Below are 20491 nucleotides of genomic sequence, written 5' to 3'. Positions count from 1 at the left end.
TGGGGAGAGAAATTTTTTTGTTTCTATTTCATTAAACTGCACAGTTTAAAAAGTAACCAGTCTGTTTAATTAAAATGAATGTCATATACATTGAGTTGACCAATTTTGTGTTGAAGACTGGGTTTTAATGCTGTTTTGTTTCTAAATTTGCTGCTATCCATAGAAAAGCAACCAACTGGCAACCGTCTCATGAACTTCAAAACATTCCTTCTTCAATATACTTCAAGACTATGCTGCAGGGAGGTCCACCAGAATGAAGTTCATTCATACCTCGCCTTTCCTGCTACATTTGGCAATGAGACTGTCTTTCTGATCTGAAATCCACAGCTCCCTTTTGCCAGAAGCCATACCCATTCTACTTGTCACATTTGGGATTTCTATGTTTGATGCATACCCCATATGCAGGACATTGCATAGAGTGACACTGGGGTACTCCATGTTCTTTTGGCTTCTTGTAAGTGCTACAGACCTGTTTCGGAGTAGAGGGCTGTGATTTCATGAGATGAAGAATTACAGGTCAACACCAACATAAGGTATTCTTGTGCTCCATCTCTTCAGCTATTCACTCCTATCCCTGGTCTGTAGCACACAACTTCTCAATCTGTGCTCAAACAGCTGCTAATGCAAGTGTGCACCTTGCTCAGGTTGGGGAATTAAGACATACTCCTAAAGCTGGCCAAGTTATTTTTAAGATGACCCAATTCCTCAACCCAATTTATGGTTAGCTGCAGTAAAAAATGGCATGCACAAGAAGGGCTTGGGAATAGGGTGGTATGGAGAAAACCATTATAAAATAAACAGAGATGTTGAAAACTGACTGTCAGGGTAATACAGCCATAAGTTGAAGATGACTATCTGGAAGGGTGTAACAGTGCCCTCCAAAAACTTTATAGCCAAGGCAATGACAAGTCACAAAAAGAAGTTGGTCATAATGACATATTTTGAGCCAGAGCAAAATACGACAACCACCTGAATATAAGAAATACCTATTTTCGGGCACCTGAAAATTCATATCCAAGTGACAGATAACTCTGAACCCCAGATATCACCTATGAAATTCTTAATACCATCTAAAAGCATTATAAATATGTTATAAAAACATTATAAATACGTTGACTGAGACCAGAATTATATATAGTTGTCATGTAGAAGCTGATCATGGGCTTAAGAAATCACTGCATTTGACTCAGTAATTTCTATACCAGAAGGAACCCTTTAAAAGAAAATGTATTTCTGAAACCAATATTAATCTTTCAGAAGATATAAAAAGAAGATATAAAAAGATATTAAAATACTCAAATTATTACTATTTTGTACTTCTTGCTTGACCATACCCCCCAGCCACATTCCATGTCTATAGTGAATCCAGCTATTGAGTTTTCAGCCATCTGATCTCACTATAGTTTAGCTCAAAGGCAACCCAAATCATGCAGTTGTATATTTTCCACTAATTTTAACACAGATTCTAGAACTGATACTGATATTACCAGTCCATGTGATGCACACGGGTTTTCTGCTGAAAAAAGTTTGTAAAATGAGCTGGTATTCTTTTTAGTGTAGCAATCATTTCGGTTTTTTTCCATCTTTTCATTGATGTGCCTCAAGGAAAACACACACATGGCAGATTTTAGAGAGCCGTTGTCTTTGTTAACTTTGCTGAAGAGTGCAAGAAGAACTTTATCATCTGAGAGAGTATCTGTAGTTTGTCCCTGCTGAGCCATGCTCTCAGCCAGTTCTTCTCCTGGGGTAGTGACGTAAGCAGAATGACAGTGGTCATAAGCACCATCATCATCTTTGCAACCCAGGTCCATTTCAAAGTAGGAATAATAGTGAGCATCATCCTTGCAGAGACGTGCAATCAGTGTGCGGTTATTCACAGGCTGCTTTTCTTGCTGATTAAAAATAAAATAAACATAGTTTTTATCCTCAAAGACTGCCACAAATTGTTGTGTGCTTGATGAGTGATAAGCTGACTTGACAGCTGCTGAGTCTGTATACATTTCAAAAATATCTTTCCCATCCCTTTCGTAGAGTTGGCGAGTGCTGATTATTATCCCATTGTCATTTGGTCCATTCCCTTTCCCAACAAACAGCACTCGATCGTTATTCAAAGAAGTGATCAATCCCACAGTTGATACATTCTCATCGTTGCTTGCCACAAAGGACTTTTCTCCACTGCTGTCCACGTAATGCTTCACATTGCTAATGTCTTCTAGATCCCTGATGGCACAAATTCCCTTAAAAAGGCTTCCACACACCACAATTGTTTTATCCGCCTTGTTCAGCAGCAACAATTTGTTGTAATTGTCAGTCAGTACTGCCTCTTTACATTGATTTTCATCAATGGGAGGTGTGCACTTTTTGTTGTCATTTTTTGGACCTGTTTCCACAGACCTTATAACCTTCAGATTTGGCGTAAGCTGAAACAAAAAATTTACCACTCCCAAATAGATTATCCCAGTGTCATTGTCCACTGTTAGATGATTTAGCTCTGTGTCACTTTTAAAATAATTCAGTTCCTCATTTCTGGAAGAGGTGACGCAAAAGCAGCAAAAAAAGCTCAGTGTCCACATCCATAAAGCCATTTCTATGTAATACCTGAAAAGGGAAAGAAAAGAAGTACTGAAACATATTGAAAAACACAGTTTACACAAAATTCAGTAAATTGAATGGTTTTTTTTTTCTTTCATAGTTTCAAAAATACACTTATCCTTATGTATGTATAGGCATCATGAAGATTATGGAAAGCCTCAAATCCTGCTAACTGCCCAGCAATTTAATATGTTGGGGAAGGATTAAACAAGTGTGAATGATTATCATATAATCAATTAGATGATCAATCCTGTGATAAAGCACAATGAAAACAGGCAATTTTAAGCACTACAGAGTGCCAAGAAGAGGTAGTTCTTCTCCAAACAGCTTCCTACTGTGTGTATTACTTCTCATTGAGATTTTAAAAATAAGGTGGAGTATCCCAGTGTTTTGAGTGGCTCCTCCTTAACAGAGGAGAAGAATTTACACAGCAGTGCTTGAGACATTTGGTGTCACAAGACTTTCCCCAGAAAGTAAAAAAAGCATCCATTGACTACAAATAAATCTGGATCTGGCTGCTGATGCTCATCGAGAAGGCATTACACTAATCCTTCACCCTTGTAAAGCTGGAAGATGGTAGAGTCTTTAGCATGCCATACTGCATTATAGTCCCACTTTAATTCACTAGACAACTGAATAGTTTCAAATCTATCTTAAGAACATCACTTCGAGTCCTATGGGATTAAGATTCTGTTACTGTTTTGGTTTGACTTTTTTTTTTTCAGACTTTTTACTTCCCCAGCCAATGACCTACTGTTTGGAATTAGACAGTGACTTTCTGAAACATGTAAAAAGGGGTTTTATTTCAACCTGAGGAGTTAAATGAGAAGTCAAGACCCTGCTGGTTTCCAAAGCACAGAACATTTTGTCAGTGTGTTCCAAGAGCAGAAAACAGAAGGTGGCATGCATGAACACACTGATGTTAGGAGGAAAAGATAAATACTATTTGGAGGAAGTACAGAAATGACTATGACCCACAGTATTTTCAAAGTTAGCCATGTCACTCTATAGTCTGATGAGGTAAAAAATATGTAAATTTACAAGGAATCTCAGTTTAAATCTGAAAATAAATGGCACTGCAAACAGAAAGGAAAAAACCCACAACACCACCAACCAACCAATCAAAACAGAAAAGAGAAACATTTAGTGAAGTAACAAAATAGGTGAAAGCCTTGTAGGAGAGCAATAGCATAGAATTGCCAAACCAAGGAACTGAAAAAAAAATAAAAGGAAAACAATAAAAATTATCATAAAGGAAGCATGCTCCTGAACTTTTGTTCAGCAAAAGACTCTTGCAGACAGTGAAAGAGAATTACCTGAATCATCATTTGTATTGGATAACTAAGGTTGAATGTCAACAACGCGGCTGCAAAAGTTTGAGCAGGGAGGGAAAGACTCTTGTGAGCACAAGCCATCTGCCACTTCCCCAAACTACTCTGGCATCACCAGCAATGCAAAGCAAATTCCTGCCTTCCAGTATTGACTGCATTTTGCTCCTCTATGGAGAAAATGTGTGTGCAATAGTGACAACAGCTTTTCTAAAACTAGAGTGATTCTGGCTTCTAAAAACCCCAAAGCCTACTAAACGTAACTCAGGATAATAATCAGGACAAAACAGGACTATAGTATTGTTTTGCTGAAGCTCTAATCATGACTGAGGTCAATGAGATACTACATTAATGACAGCACAAGTCGGAATTTCTAATGATAGGTTGACCTCATATGACAGTAAATATCAAAATATTAAGAATTATAACCCATTTCTTCAGGCACACAGACTTCAGCATATGACTTGCAAGGCAGTGAAGTTCTGGACCTCTCTACAACAACCTTAGACCTGCTCTAAGGAACCCAGAAGAATTCTGATATTATTTGTCAGGAACTCCATTTTAATTCATGCTCCCAAGGATCTCAATTTTCCAGACAAGCTTTGATCCCAGTTTACATCTCTGTAGCTAAGTGGCATGTCATAATGCATACCATCCAGTTTCAAATATTTTCCCTTATAGTTATCTAAAATGAAATAAAATCCCCTCAACTTGACATACTACTGCAATGATTTTTCATAAATGTTTTATCATTCTGCTATCCATTGCACAAAGATCAAACACCAAAGAATGTAGATTCATTTCTTCATGTTTTTCCCACAACATAATTATTGTTAGATTATTATAATCTCTACTCTCAGAAACAAAACAAACAAAAAAACCCACACCCAAACAACAACAAAAAACAACCACAAAAACTTGTATGCCTGACATGAATGGGAAGTAATTTATTGAACCTTAATTTCTGTACTCAGTTCACCTCCATATCCATTTATTTCAGTGGATTTAAAAATCACTTAGGACACAGAGGCTGCACTTGCCATACACCTCCCTTCATCTCATGGGCAGAACAGAAAGTCTTGCTGGCTCATGCCAGAGCCAGGATTTAAGGAAACACATAGTTTGCATTTCTAAACCAGGCTCTTACAAGAGTAATTAATCTTTCCATACAAAAAATGGGTAATGCTTCATCCCTACTATTTTCTGCCATGTTTACTTACCAATTATTTATTTAAATTACTCTGAACAACATGCATTCTCCATTACTTCTGCCTTTTTTGTTGGTTTGTCTTTTTGTTTTGTTTTGTTTTTTGGGTTTTTTTTTGGCATTTACCCCTGTTACCTCTGTCTTATGACAAACACTGCCAGATTATCTTGGACCTCCATGCAAGACAACAGTTGTTCATTCTCCACACCTGTTAGCTTGATTTCCCACCCCCTCTTCAAAGCAAACAGTAAACAAAAGGGAAATATGTGGAAGATCACAGAAGCACAGAATGCTAGAGGTTGGAAGGAACCTCCAGCGATCATTGAGATCCAGAAGTAAGTTCCCATGAACCTTCTCAAATACCAAGCTTAAAGAAAGGAAAAAGCAAACAAAATAAAATGAGATGCACTACAACTGCAGCTCATTCTCACCTGATCTTAACAGGGAAATAGCAGCTGCAGGAATCCTGCTATGACCAGCTGATGTGGTAGGAAAGGCAGGGCTGATACTAACGTAGACGTTCTACTGATTCAGGCGCTATGAAAAAGTATCAAGAAACAGTTTCCTGCTGTGAAAAACTTCTATTTTAAATTAACAGATCGTGGAAATATGAGAGAAAATTAGTAAGAAGCCCAGGCTGGAGCATGGAATCCAAGATGTTCAGCACAGCAAATGCATTCCCAATGGTTTAATCACATACTGTAATTACATGTGGGCCTGTGTGGCTTACTCAAACTCCTGCCCTGGTCCTGAGAGCTGGCATTCATCCTCTGACCTCAATTTGCACTTAGTTTTAAGCCCTTGACAGACTCAGGATTAATATAGTCCAACAGAGCAGTTAACCACATATTTTTTTTTCTCTCAAAGTCTTTATCCTGCCTCTTGCTCCCTAGCCCTCCACAATATCATTAGAATCAGCTTTATCACTCTCCCATCATGATTGTCTGAATTGGAAAGAAAATTCCTTTTTGGAATCCTCCCATTCTCATTGTTTCCATCCCTTTCCCTTCCCCATCTCAAACTACTCCTTTTCTGATTCATATACTTTACAGACACTGCATGTGATTTTGATAAGTATCCTAGAAGGATGGCAGTAATAATGAACACACTTCCAAAGCAGAAAAAAAATTACAAAAGTTGAGTGCTAAATCAAAGGAACGTGTGGATAACATACAGCCTCACCCCTCTCAGAGACTTGACAAGTGACAAGGAAAGTGGGACAGCAGCAACAAAGCACTTTCAAAGAAAACCATCCCAAAAAAAGCATCTTGTGCTGCTTATAATAAATATGAAACTCTAGAAGTTATATATAGGAAATGCAGAGCACCCAGGAGAACACTTCTTACAGGAGAACAGCCATAAAGTGATACCATGTTGGAATGACACAGCTACCAGACATCTGCCACACTGCTAGATCAATTTTAATTTAAGTATCCATAACTTTATGTCTTTATAAGAGGACCAGTAGCCTTAAGTAACAGTCTTCAAACAGCGTGTGGAGAAAAAGTTTCAAATTGACTTTGCACTATTGTAAATACACTTAAGAACTAGCAGCAGCAACATGCTGACATGGATGTGGTAAGGGTTTTCCTCCTTCACTGTGTAATCCTCTGTTGTGCCTATATATACGAACCTTCAAGTTTCCAGCCATCCCCAGACACTTTTCTTTATCCTTCAATATAACTTTAGCTTTATGTTACTTAATTTCCTATATTCATTTCAGCTGAAGTGAAAGAAAAACAAATTTTGTCTGAAACAGGAATAACTGAGAGAAGTAAAACAAGTGCTATTCCCAAAACTAATGCATAAGAAAGTCTTCAGTAAAGGCACAATCTCTTCAGTTTAGCTTCTGTTGTGTTGGGGGTTTTTGTTGATTTTCCCCCCCCAGTTCTTCACTAACCATATATATTTTGTAGAATTTATTTTTTAAACAGCATTAAACTCTATTACCTCATGTCATCCAATGTTTTGTTACATGAAATTCTGGGTCTAGAGAAAAACACTTCTACCAAGAGAGGCTTTAACAGTAAGTGGTTCAGAGAACTATGGTTGTCCCTGCAAACTTTGCTCTAATCAATAAGACCCCAAAAGACTCTGAAATTGGGAAAAAAAAAATAAATGCTACAGGATCCCAAAATCCAAACTGTTAAAAATCCAAACAATGCCCTGTCATATATATTTGGGGGAAAAGGAATGAAAAGAAAATTGTCTTCATCTTGAGTAACTCTGATTTTAGCTTCTGATAGGTTCAGTCACCCTCTTTCTCTGGCATGGGGTCCTCCATGGGTTGCAGGTAGGTATCTGTTCCAGTATTAACCTCCATGGGCTGCAGGGAGACAGCCTGCCTCATCATGGTCTTCACCACAGGCTTCAGAAGAATCTCTGCTCTGGTGTCTGCAGCAGCACCTTCTTCTTCAATGATGTTGCTGTCTACAAAGCGTTTTTCTCACATATTCTCATGACTCTCTCTTGCTGTTGTTAGGCAGTAGTATTTTCCGCTTTTTAAATATGTTATGACAAAGGTGCTAACATCATCACTGATTAGCTCAGCCTTGGCCAGCAGGTGGCCTGGAGGTGTTCAAGAGGGGATTGGACTTGGCACTTGGTGCCATGGTCTAGTCATAAGGTTGGCAGTGACAGGTTGGACTCAATGATCTTTGAGGTCTCTTCCAAACTTGGTGATACTGTGATACTGTGATAGCAGCACGTCTGTCTTGGGCAGGCTGACATTGGCTCTGCATGGCACAGTGGAATGCTCTAGCAGCTTCTCACAGAAGCTACCCCTCTAGCCCTGTTACCCAAGCCTTGCTACACAAACCAAACAGACCAATACCATGGTTTCATCTGGCAAGAATGAGCTGCACTCCAGGGCCCACAAAAATGCAACTCTATCTTTCATGCCTGCAGCATCAGCAGAGGCCAGCAGTGGCTGAGATTAGAGTGTGCACTGGATGATTCCCCAGAGAGAGGGGCATGGGCAGGAAGATCCTTACATCATTCTGGAAGCTCTCATCTTTCAGAAGATCTGAGCTGTTAGCAGCAATAAGCTCAGATAACACACACTCTGAGAGAGTCCATTAAATCAAGTGGACACTGAGGCCTCCCATAGACTGGCTAACTGGAAGCTCAAAGCTATAGGGACACGTTTCAAAGTATGAAGCAGTGTTGCATGAGCAAGGCCACCCAAGGAGACTTTTAAGGAATTTTCTTGACCTTTACTTACAAGGTCATCCTCAACAAGCTTCCTACAAAGGCCAAAGATGAATTTTGAGTATCTGTACACCAGTCATTTACCAAAGATCATCAAACATTCTTCATGCTTCACAATCTCTGAGGGAGTACAGAACAGGTGAAACAGGGGATCTCATCCAGCTTTTATATCTCTGGCAACGACAGTAAAAGAGTATTGCCACATACAAATGGGTCAGCAACACAAACAGAAATGTTTTCCTGTCCTAACATAGGAAAGGTCTCTTCAGACATTGAAATTAAATTGAAAACTGAGGGGCACAACTAACTGCTTTTTACAGTAGGTCCTGTAGCCACCAGCAACCCAGCACCTCCATGTTAAGGACTCTCACACACTTGTGCAAAGTAGGCAGGGTTGAGTCCAAAGTTAAGTGAGGGAAACAGCCAGCAAATTCAGAGTTCACATTAATAATTGTGTCATTAGCTTCAAGCTAATTTAATAACACTATTAGTAGTCTCAATCAAAGCCTTTCATCTGTGCCCATCTGAACTCCAAAGTATTTAATATTCTGATCCAGGTCCAAATTCAAAGAGGGAGCAACATGAGCCTCGATTTTTTCAACTAAGAGTTGCTCAAATGAGCATTAAAAAAAAAAGGCAATGAGACTCAGAAAATGCAGACTTCCATATTTTGTGATCACACTCAAGAATTTCCAGTAATGTGCTGTCTCTGCAACATCAGCAGGTAAACAAAAAAGAAGAGTAGCGCTCTGCAGATTTTTATGCACTCTTAGAAGCAGAGCCATGCTACACAAAGTTGAACCCTAATGAATTCCCTGCTTTATTACAGCATATCTGGCAGCAATTTGATTTTGAAAATCTTTTATATCATGGACTCTGCCATAGTCTGAGGGTGTTCTTTTTGCTATTCTTAGGAATCAAAACAAAAATTCTCTTAAGTATCTTCAAGAGTTCACAGTGTGAAATAGATTATAGAAGAAGATCAATAAAAATAGCTGCTGTGGAAAGACCTCATTCCACAGCATTAGGTACCAGCCAATTCAGTATAAACTAGTCTGAGACACAGGTAGCTTATGTCAGGAAGGTCCCTTCAAATCCTAATTTTTATTACTGGCATGTCTGTTATGAAGACAAGCATTCATATTATCACCTCAAATAAGAGGCTTCTATATACACAATCCAGCTCCACTGACGCAGGCAAGAGCACATACAGGGAAGAGAAATGCTGCAGAAGCAGACCTGCATTCCTGCCTTCCTGAACCACACCTCCCTTTCAATCTGGACTTTTACATTCATCCCTCCATCATTTTTGTGCTCTCTCGTTAGAAACGAAGCACCCATTTTAATGAGGCTTCTCTTTCTCAGTGTTACAAAGATGTAGTTGATCTGCAAGAAAAGCAGCTAAGTGACATGTTTAATAGCAAGTAGCTGATTCATCAGGATTCTGAGTCCACAAAAATCTCCTCTTTGACCTGCTTTGTGGTTTTGTTAGAACCATGAGTCTCCTAATTAACAAAACTTAGAATTTATTTATTTTTTTCTCAACCCTATTGAGCACTAAGGCCACTGATGCCCTATGAACCAACCTTGGGCTGCATCAGCCTGCAGTTGGAACAGGACCACAGATCTCTTCAAACACTTTCAAAGTCTCTTAGAGACACGTTTATGCTACCTGATCCTGCAAATGGCTAACTCTACTTCATCCTCAAGCGTAAACACCCACCACAGTGTCTGAGCTGCTGGAGCTTTGAGAGTGGATGGCTCCTTGCAGCAGCTGCTGTGCAAAGTGGCCACAGAAGCCCTGCAGAAAACAGGCATGTCCCTTGAATACCCACAAACTCCATGCAAGCCCTGGATTATTTTATCCCTTCTGTAACTGAAGAAAACTTTTCTGCTTTTGGAAGCCCAGCAAAAAAATGAAATTGACATGGGAAGGAGAACTAAGGGAGTTAGGATAGCTTCAATTTGCTGTCTTTCCCTGGACTAATAAGGGTATTACAGCACAAGGGAAAAAAATGCATTTATACTGATAGTAAAAGGACTCTGTGTCACCAGCTCTGCACTACAACAACGAATTGCTTGTTTTCAGTGCTAAGGTCATCTTCAAGGTCTGGTTTTGGACTTCCCCGGGAAGAAACAAGAAAGAAGGCAGATTTTTTTTCAGTGTGGGGGAATCTGAGCATGACCATGTGGAAACAAACACAAACTATTCTGCCTTCTTCCTTGCCAGATCTATTTGTCTGTCGTAATTAACCATTAATCACATGTTATATATATAAGATGCAGTTTATGCCTTAGAAGGTGTGTTAGCTTCTTGACATCACACTGTTAGCATCCAGTCCTGCTCAGGATTGTAATAAACTAGGTGAAAAATCCATTTTTGGGACAACAATCAAAACAGCCTCACACAACAAAATCCTTTCCCTCTAATTCTGCCTCTCTCTTGGTGGTGTTTGCTATACCCTTCCCTATCTCATCATTATGCTGTCTTCTTATTCTTCTGTTTCTCCTGATTATGTTTTCCCATTTGGGTTTAATGGATTCCCGTCTTCTTCATTTTAATGTAGTTATCTGGTTGAGCAAGTGATTTATCCAGAACTTAGGAGAGGTGGGACTGAAGCTCTAGGAAAATGGGAAGCTGTCAACCACACTAAGGAGTACAACAATATATATTGTATTTAGGCAGCTGATAATGCAAACCACAAGGAGAGGGAGGGAGGCAGACAAGGATGGGAAAAATTCTTGAAACGGAAAGTTTACTGAATGTTGGAAGCCAAGAAACACATAGCTGAGGAATGGAAAATTTTCCTGGCTTTTTCTGCTGGAGGTAAATGGCAGAGGTTTTTCTGGTTCATCTTTCTTAAAATTCTTTAAACTTTTGTATGTCCATGGTGGTGTTACTCATTTTGATTGCTCTGAGATTAAAGTGTGGATTTTCTTCTCTCTGCCCTTCAAATTCATGTTCATGACAGATTTTTAAAGACCTTTTACTTTTTCTCTCTCACACATCCTTTCACATCTTATAGCTTCTCTTCCCCCCTCCCCTTCTTCTTCTTAGGCACAGCCTCCAAGTTTTCCTCTCCTATCAATGCTACTAGTACAGCTTGAATACTCCCGTGGAAAATCTCTGATGACAAAGCAAGAGATGGAAGAAAAAAAGTGGGGGAGGGTGTCTAGGGGAAGGAGCTGGGGGAGGTTAATATGTGGAAAGAAGAACCTCTGGTGATTTTCAGATCTCAGTGGGGAGATCAGACATTCTCACTGCCTCATTGACTTCCTCTTTCTTTTCAAACCTGATCTGGAAACACTTTTGTTTCTTGACTGCTTTTTCCTCCTCTTTTGTTTATTCCTGCTCTTTCAGAGAAAAGAAAAATACATACTTAACTTCATGGCACCTGCTGATTTTACATACTTGATGTTCACTCCAGCTTGGGGAGGAGCAAGGAACATGTGCTGAGTGAACTGTTCTGGTTTGTTTGTTTGTTTTTAAAATAAAGACATGAGGATTATCTAAATGAATGGAGTGTCTCTGGCTCTAACACATCAGTGCTGGCTTGTGCTGATCCAATCTGCCTAGACAGACACTGTGTGCACTTCTTCTGTTTCCATTAATTGTAATTCACTTCAAATTTATACAGCCAGTTAACCAGTAATTTGCACAGACCTGACAGCAGCACCTACCTGTGCCTGCCTATTTAAGAGCCTGTCAGCAAAAGCATTATAAAATCCCCTTTTTATGGATTCATAACACAGTCATAAAATGTGTTTTCCTAGCTTCAGTACTGTCCAACATTATTTAATCTCAAAGAGCACTTTACTTCAGAAAAGAAGCATGATACAATGTGTGATGAAAATATATTACCAGCCATTTCACACTAGTCACTGCCTAACCCCTCCAAAACAGAGGCCCTTCCTTTAGAATCACAAGTCGTCTGCCAGACTACAATCTCTGCAGAACAGCTCCAACCCATGTAAGGCAGACACAAATAAAACCAGCCAATTTGCATAGGTGGGCTCAGGACCCACTATAACTGAACCTGCCAGCCAGGCCAGGAACTGTTTATAGCCTGTACTAAGGGCCATGGACAAGGACATTTTTTCCTAGATCAGGTTGCTCAAAGCCCTATCCAACCTGGCACTGAACACTTCCAGTGTTCAGCCCCAGCTGCTCTGGACGACCTGTTCAAGTGTTTCTCTACCCTCAGCATAAAGAATTTATGTCTAATATAAACCTACTCTCTTTGTGCTTATGCTGTCCCTACAAGGCCTGGTAAAAAGCCTCTCTCCATCTTTCTTATAAGCCCCCTTTCAGTACTGATCAGTTGCCCCCTTCCCCCATGCAATTATTACTTGGAAATGCTGCTGCCCAGTATATGCACATATATATACAGCCTTTTCATATCTGGCCTGAAAAAAAAAAGGGAGGTCTAAGTCCCAGAATTTTCCCCTATAATTACTGGTTCCAGATTTACAATTTTCAAGGCTTTCAAGACCCACATGTCATGCTTCTAAAGATCAGAGGATGCAATTTGAGATGTACTGGAGTAAACAACCATAGACAAGCCCTTCCATTACTACCAGGAACAACCCATCGTTTGAAGAATTTATTATCTGCCTTCTAATTTGGCAAGCAAATTATTATCAAATAAAATTTTAACCTAAAACAACTGAAAGACTCAAAAATGTACCTTTAGAGAAAAAACAGAAGGCTGCAGGGGAGCACTGTTTGCACTGTAAATAGAGCATCAGATATTGGTTTCCTAACACTCAGAGTTGGTTCTTCCTAAGAGCTGGTAACTCTAAACCCTCCTGGATCTCAATTGATGAGCTGGGATAGCCATGCTCCAATAAAGGAGCAGCATTTTTCATGCTTTTGAGAGAACAGTGTGTCTTTAACCTATTGCTTAAGTAAGTGCTGCCAAAGCATCCCTATGAAAAAAACAAAAATAACAAAAGAAGCAAACTGCTAAGTAATGTCATGTAAAGTCTTACCACTTTCTTACCAGAGTCACATTTACCTCACTCACAGTCCTGCCTATGGTGATCCCATTTTGTTTTAACGTTTGAGTAAATGCAAAAGTATGTCCCAAGAAATAGCCAAGGCTATCAAATGCAAAAGAGGTCTCCATCAAAACTACTGGCTTCCCACAGACCTCACATAAAATGCCAGGTATGGTTCCAGTGACAACAGTGAGGACACCTACTCCCTGTGCTGCAGAGCATGGTTGAATTACTCTTGTAACAAGATGAATTTCTTCTTTGCTGTTGCAGTAAGACAGGGAGGCCACTGCAAGGCTGCTTGGCAGCTAGTGGGAACATTATTCTTCTCGATGGTAAGTGCATTTGCACACATGAGTTAGTAAAGCCAATAAGGACCAGCTGCATTATACAAGGCAAATAGAGAGCAGTGTAAAACCTCCTTCTTGCATCACCAGTTTCATCCTACAACCCTAATTATTCAGACAGACTCCAAAGACTTCTGCTGGGCAGCTTTCATCACGTATCTTCTGAGTTTTTAAGCCAAATGTTTCTTTTATGGCACCGATGATGTGGTTTAAAAGGCCTAATACAAGTATATTACACATTTGCCTTGTGTGTGCAGTACTCTGGCATATATATTTCAAATTTGAATTTACAGTGGTTGCTTGATGTATTTAGAAATTTTGTACAGTAGAAAAATTCTAAATTAAAACACAGTCTGTACACTTTTGACAGGAGAATAGATATGTAGAAATGTCTCCAAACATTATCATTTTGCATAAACACTTCAACTGTTTGAAAGCAAATAAGCCCAAAATTTGCATGGGTACATTAAGATACAAAGTTTGTAGCACTGATGTGTACAGATAACAGGAGATACACCTCAAAGCATGACTTCCCCGAAACCAGGACCTGCCTTCCCCTGCAAACAGCTGAAAGACAGTCACAGTATCACTTAGGTTGGAAAGGACCTTGGGGATCATCGAGTCCAACCTATCAACACAGACCCCATGACTAGACCATGGCACCAAGTGCCACGTCCACTCTCCCCTTGAACGCCTCCAGGGTCGATGACTCAACCACCTCCCTGGGCAACCGGTTCCAATGACGAATGACTCGCTCAGTGAAGAACTTCCTCCTCACCTCGAGTCTGAACCTCCCCTGGCGCAGCTTGAGACTGTGTCCCCTTGTTCTGGTGCTGGTTGCCTGGGAGAAGAGGCCAACCCCCTCCTGGCTACAACCACCCTTCAGGTAGTTGTAGAGGGCAATGAGTCAGAATGACAATGTACAATATATATATATATTCTGAAGCATTTATTTGGATAGTCTTATTTCCAAGTAACCAGAATACATAGCTCAGTTGTTTCAGGAGCACTTCTGATTCTACATATGGTGCATACAATAAGTATACTACTTCATGAGAGAAGTCCTTCTATAGACTCAAGTGAAAAGGAACAGTTTTATGGGCTAGTTTACCCTGTAATATACTCTCAATAATCCTTGTAAAAATATGCTTCATGCTAATCCCTCTGCCTGAAAGGATTTTTGCAGACAGCTTTGCACATTTCTATCACATTTTATTAGTGTTAAGCTGATCTAATTCTTCTAATTTTCCTCAGGTTTACTAAGTTCTGTATAGATACAAGATTTGTATAGTTGGTCTGCTTTTATATAAAAGTACATTTTAATTTCTCAAGCAGACATCTGTCTTCATCTGCAACTAAGTACTTTTTAGCCCTTAATTAATTAGGGACAATGACCTTTGAATCAGGTAGTAACATCATTCAGTTAGTGGAAATATGTGATGCTTGCTAAGTCACATCATAGCAGAGAGCTATGTGTCTGTTCATGCTGCATGCCCTGTATGCTCTGTACAAGCAATGTGTAGCCATGACAGTGCTAATGCCAGACTAAAAATTCCTGTCCCTTGGCCTGGTCTTTTCAATGTGCCTTTCTAAAGACATTTAGGTCATAGAACCATAGAATGGATTGGGTTGGAAGCGATCTTTAAAGGTCATCTAGAATAGAATAGAATAGAATAGAATAGAATAGAATAGAATAGAATAGAATAGAATAGAATAGAATAGACCAGACCAGACCAGACCAGGTTGGAAGAGACCTTCAAGATCATCGTGTCCAACCTATCATCCAACACCACCCAACCAACTAAACCATGCAACCAAGCACCCTGTCAAGTCTCCTCCTGAACACCTCCAGCGATGGCGACTCCACCACCTCCCCGGGCAGCCCATCTAGTCCAACCCCTCTGCAGTAAGCAAGGAACATACCAACTAGATAAGGTCAGATGTTATATTTTGTGCATTTATGACTGTCATCAGAAACATAGAGTATCCAAGCTTTAACTACACCTACCATCAAGCCTGTAACAGTAGGATAACCATAGAGGTTTCTTAAACATGCAAGTCTAGAACTTGCAGGGTATAGGAAGGATGTGAAGCATTAGAAACTCCCTCATGGAAGAGTGGCCTTCTGAAACAAAGCTGGGAGACAATCCCATGGGCCAGAAATCCCATTTCAACACCTGGAAATCACAGTAGAATGGGTCCTCAGCAAGAGACTAATTCCTGACTTGATTTTGCTGCATGTGTACAGAGCCTGTGGAGTCACATCAGAGGAAGCTTCACTCCAAGACACAGATGAACTGTACATACTACTTTGCAAATAATTTTGTAAATACCATCTCCCATCAAACTATGGCTATCTCTGACAGAAAAAAAGCAGGAGTTGCATGTGTATATCTGAGTACAAAATTATCTTGCTCACTTTCTATAGGATTTAAATGATGACATAGAGTAAAGCCAGCAGCAAACTCAAACTAGCTATTGTCCAGTTATATGATGAGAGAAGAGCAGGCATGAATTGTGACAGAGATATTCAGAAATTAGTTACTAAAGCACTGAACTGTGGGGATTTCTGAGGTAACAGAGATCATTCTTTGAATATTTCTGAAACGTGGGTTTGCTTGCTCCCAGAATGCAAGTAACAGCAACTCACTAAAGCCTTATCTCTGGACTAGCTCTGTATCAGCAGCCATAAAAAGATGGAGTCCATCGCAGGTTGAATACACTGCAACTTGATACAATTACCATGATGGTAAGTGAACTCCTAGCGTTGATTCAAAGAAAGATGGCATTGAGAAGCATTGATGCCAAAAGACAGACTGCTGGACAAAAGGCTCATGCAAGGAGGCTGCTCCAACATGAAGGTGAGAAAGTTGAAGTCTCAATGTTTCAGACTTCAGGCTGCAACACTGGAGTACAGTGTTTTCTTTCTTTGCAAAATATGCGTGACATGTAAGTGAAAAACATTATATAAAATGAGAACTTACAACAAGATTAAAAAAAAACTAAAACAAGCAGCCAGACAGTTCCAGTACATTACTAAAATTAGCTGCAGTAGAAAACTTTCCTGAAGTCTTGGGTAAACATCTTCAGGCAGAAAATTCATGCACATTTGAGAAAGAAACACATCTCAGAGTGTCTGTAAAGGACGGCCACTGACTTTTTTGGTTGGTCTTTGCTTACAGTGACTGAAGTCCACTTTTGGGTCTCCAAATCTTGTTACTTCACAAGGGGGAAGATGGAGTCAGAATGCTGTTTTAATAATGGCCTCTTGGCCATCCCGCATGCTCCAGGATGGGGTTTTAATAATGGCCTCTTGGTTTCAGGGCTAACCACAGAAGGCCATTAAAAATAGCAAGCAAGAGGATGACTTCCACGCATTTAGGAAGAACAGAGTTGTGCAGTGGGTAAGCTAATGTGCAAATCGGTCCACGTTGCCCAGAATAGAATAGAATAGAATAGAATAGACCAGGTTGGAAGACACCTTCAAGATCATCGTGTCCAACCTATCATCCAACACCACCCAACCAACTAAACCATGGCACCAAGCACCCTGTCAAGTCTCCTGAACAGCTCCAGCGATGGTGACTCCACCACCTCCCCAGGCAGCCCATTCCAATGGGCAATCACTCTCTCTGTGTAGAACTTCCTCCTGACCTCCAGCCTGAACCTCCCCTGGCACAGCCTGAGACTGTGTCCTCTTGTTCTGGTGCTGGCTGCCTGGGAGAAGAGACCAACCTCTGCTTGTCTACAACCTCCCTCAAGGTAGTTGTAGACATCAATAAGGTCACCCCTGAGTCTCCTCTTCTACAGGCTAAGCAGCCCCAGCTCCCTCAGTCTCTCCTCATAGGGCTTGTATTCCAAGCCCCTCACCAACTTTGTTGCCCTTCTCTGGACACGCTCCAGCAAGTCAACATCCTTCCTAAACTGAGGGGCCCAGAACTGGACACAGTACTCGAGGTGTGGCCTAACCACTACAGTGTACAGGGGCAGAATGACCTCCCTGCTCCTGCTGGCCACACTGTTCCTGATGCAGGCCAGGATGCCATTGGCCCTCCTGGCTGCCTGGGCACACTGCAGGCTCATGTTCAGCCTACCATCAACCAGCACCCCCAGGTCCCTCTCTGCCTGGCTGCTCTCCAGCCACTCTGACCCCAGCCTGTAGTACTGCATGGGGTTGCTGTGGCCAATGTGCAGAACCCGCCACGTGGATGTGTTCAATCTCATGCCGTTGGATTCTGCCCATCTGTCCAGCCTGTCGAGGTCTCTCTGCAGAGCCTCTCTACCCTCCAGCAGATCAACTCCTGCCCCCAGCTTGGTGTCGTCAGCAAATTTACTGATGATGGACTCAATGCCCTCATCCAGATTGTCAATAAAGATGTTATAGAGCACAGGGCCCAGCACTGATCCCTGGGGGACTCCACTACTGACTGGCTGCCAGCTGGATGTGGCACCATTCACCACCACTCTCTGGGCTCGGCCATCCAGCCAGTTCCTAACCCATCACAGCTACCCTGCTTTCCCTGCTAACTTGATGTTTGAAAGCATCTTCAGTCACCAAAATGCCAAGAAATTCTCATGCAGTCTCACCCACTGATCTCATAAAAACACTAAACTGTCTTTAGAGAAAAAATGATAACACATTTTTATCCCCAACATTCTTATATTTTTACAGCTTTCATACAGTGCAGTATCTAGCAGGCTGTAAAAGTGTACAGTTAGATGAGTGTGCTTGCTTAGATTTCAACTTCATCTATACTTAATTTATCTCATTTGTTTTTTAAATAAGGTTTTGAAATAAGGCACTTAAGTACTTTTAAGTGAACACTTAACATTTAGATTTGTTTAGACAATGTATAAATATTTATTTAGACACAATTAGGCTTATGTCAAACAAGAGTGTTCAGCTAAATTGATATAATAATTCAGTAACATTAAGTCATCTTGGGAATTCAGACAAGCCTTTGAAAAGTAAAAGCATTAATGGTATACAAAGATCTGCAGAAAAGAATGAAATATGAGCACACCAAGCAGTAATTTACTTTCTAACTTGCTCTTGAGTAACTGCCCAACCTCTGGGACCTCTCTCACCCCAGTACAACCACCCAGAACACGCAGCTATGGAGAAACTACCTGTGAGGTGAATTGGGGATACATATTGCCTTTGTTTGCTGTATTTGTTATCACACTGAAATAATTGATCGCTGATGCTAACTGCTGAGATTCAAATACTCCACACATCAATGAAGTCTTTCTCACTTTCTGGCAAAAGATTTAAAATTGTTTGTACTTCCACTGCACAGTGCCTTCAGCAAGAGAGGCAGTAGTTTAACATGAAAGCAGTGAGGAGGTTATAATTCAAAGAGCACCTTGCTCACTATCACCAGTATGTAAAGCAAGCTCACTACTATAGAAAGAGCTGGGGATGGATCTCTACCTCCATACACAACAGGGTGGGGAGGAGAGGAAAACAAAAAAGAGATCAACAGGACAACTACTGTACTGACTTCAAAGGCCACTGCTTGATCTGAGCACATCTGGAAAAAATGCACCCCCTTCAGCAGGCGCTTAAACAAATATCTCCCCCCTCAAAAATAGCTCAGCTGGACCATTGTTTGCTTACTTGAAAAAGTTACTTGTAATGTCTTTCTCATATCCTTCACATCTAAGAAGTCTAGGAACTGCTGACAAAGCAGTCTGCCATACTTTGTGTTAGACATCTGATTTCACTGCATCAGGCACCTGAAACACCAGGGTCTCAATGTGACAGCTGCATTTGTGGTCCTTTCTGCGCAGCAAGCAAGGTCAACAGAGCTAGAGGAAGTGCACTCAGTATCTTACTGGTGACACAAATATAACATGTTATTAAGGCTCTAGCCTTTAAGAAGCAGTGTGAGAGGGAAAACAGTCGTCTGCTTGGAAGAGACAACCACCTTTGTCTAGGAGAATCAATAGTCCTTAGTCTCTCCAGTACTGGATCAGTAAGGCCATCTCAGCAGTAGCTGCACACAGAGAAACTTCTTAATTTCTAATAGAAATCAGGTCTCTCTTTTATATGTTCTGAAATACTAAAACAATATTCATAGACAATTCCCATAGTAGTCTAGGTAGGGACTGATGGGGATCAGTATTTTTATTAATAACACTTTGTTTAAACTTATTGGAACTGCTATTTGATTTATGAAGTCCTTTGCAAGCTTCACAGTGATTTGCACAAAATCACTATGATCTGCACATAGGAACTGTTTCACCCAGCCCTGAATGTGTCAGGTGACATAGTACCTATTGTCTAGCATCACCAACCATATCCAACATCATCTTTTGACATATACCCATGTCCAATTAAACAAACAGAGCAATTTAGATAGGCAGAAAGTAATTATTAGGGCTGGATGGGGGCCAGCTCACTGAAGCAAGAACACCTTTCCTTGAAAAAAAAGCTTTATGTTGTTTAGCAAAGTTTAATGACTGGAAGCTTTCAAGAGCTGCATCCAGCAATGAAACATCCAAGTGTATGGCGCTCCCTTTATACCACAGTGAGTGACAGGTGTGACATACTGGGCAAGACTGCTTCCTTCAAAAAGATGTTTGAAAATAAATGGCTAACCCTAATTGTCTATATCTTAACTAGATCCTATTTATGTGAACCAGAATAGATAAATAAGGAATCAGGACAATTCTGCTACTTTCATATAATCTTTTTTCCCTTTCAACTGCCAAATCCCATTTCTTATGGAAGGACTTCAACTGTTTTTCACTATCATTCATTTATTTGCCAGGGCTTTGGATTTTTTTCAAAGGCAGACAGAATA

At 40.5% G+C, this 20491-nt stretch overlaps 1 protein-coding gene across 3 annotated transcripts in view; it reads right to left on the bottom strand.

Annotated features, from left to right (window-relative positions):
• The window catches only part of LOC137460705 (plexin-B2-like), a 56828-nt gene that overhangs the window by 19147 nt on the left and 17190 nt on the right, over positions 1–20491 (bottom strand). For all 3 annotated transcript variants that reach the window (XM_068170877.1, XM_068170878.1, XM_068170876.1), the window contains one exon: positions 1488–2598. In XM_068170877.1, the coding sequence (XP_068026978.1) occupies positions 1488–2598 (1111 nt within the window). The remainder of the gene's footprint in view (positions 1–1487; positions 2599–20491) is intronic.

This window comes from Melanerpes formicivorus, unplaced genomic scaffold (assembly GCF_026170545.1).
Source record: "Melanerpes formicivorus ecotype bairdi unplaced genomic scaffold, bMelFor1.0.p_v2 SCAF_717, whole genome shotgun sequence".
Classification (NCBI taxonomy): Eukaryota; Metazoa; Chordata; class Aves; order Piciformes; family Picidae; genus Melanerpes; species Melanerpes formicivorus.
The sequence above is the reverse complement of the archived record's forward strand: the minus strand, read 5'-3'. Positions and strand labels throughout refer to the sequence as shown.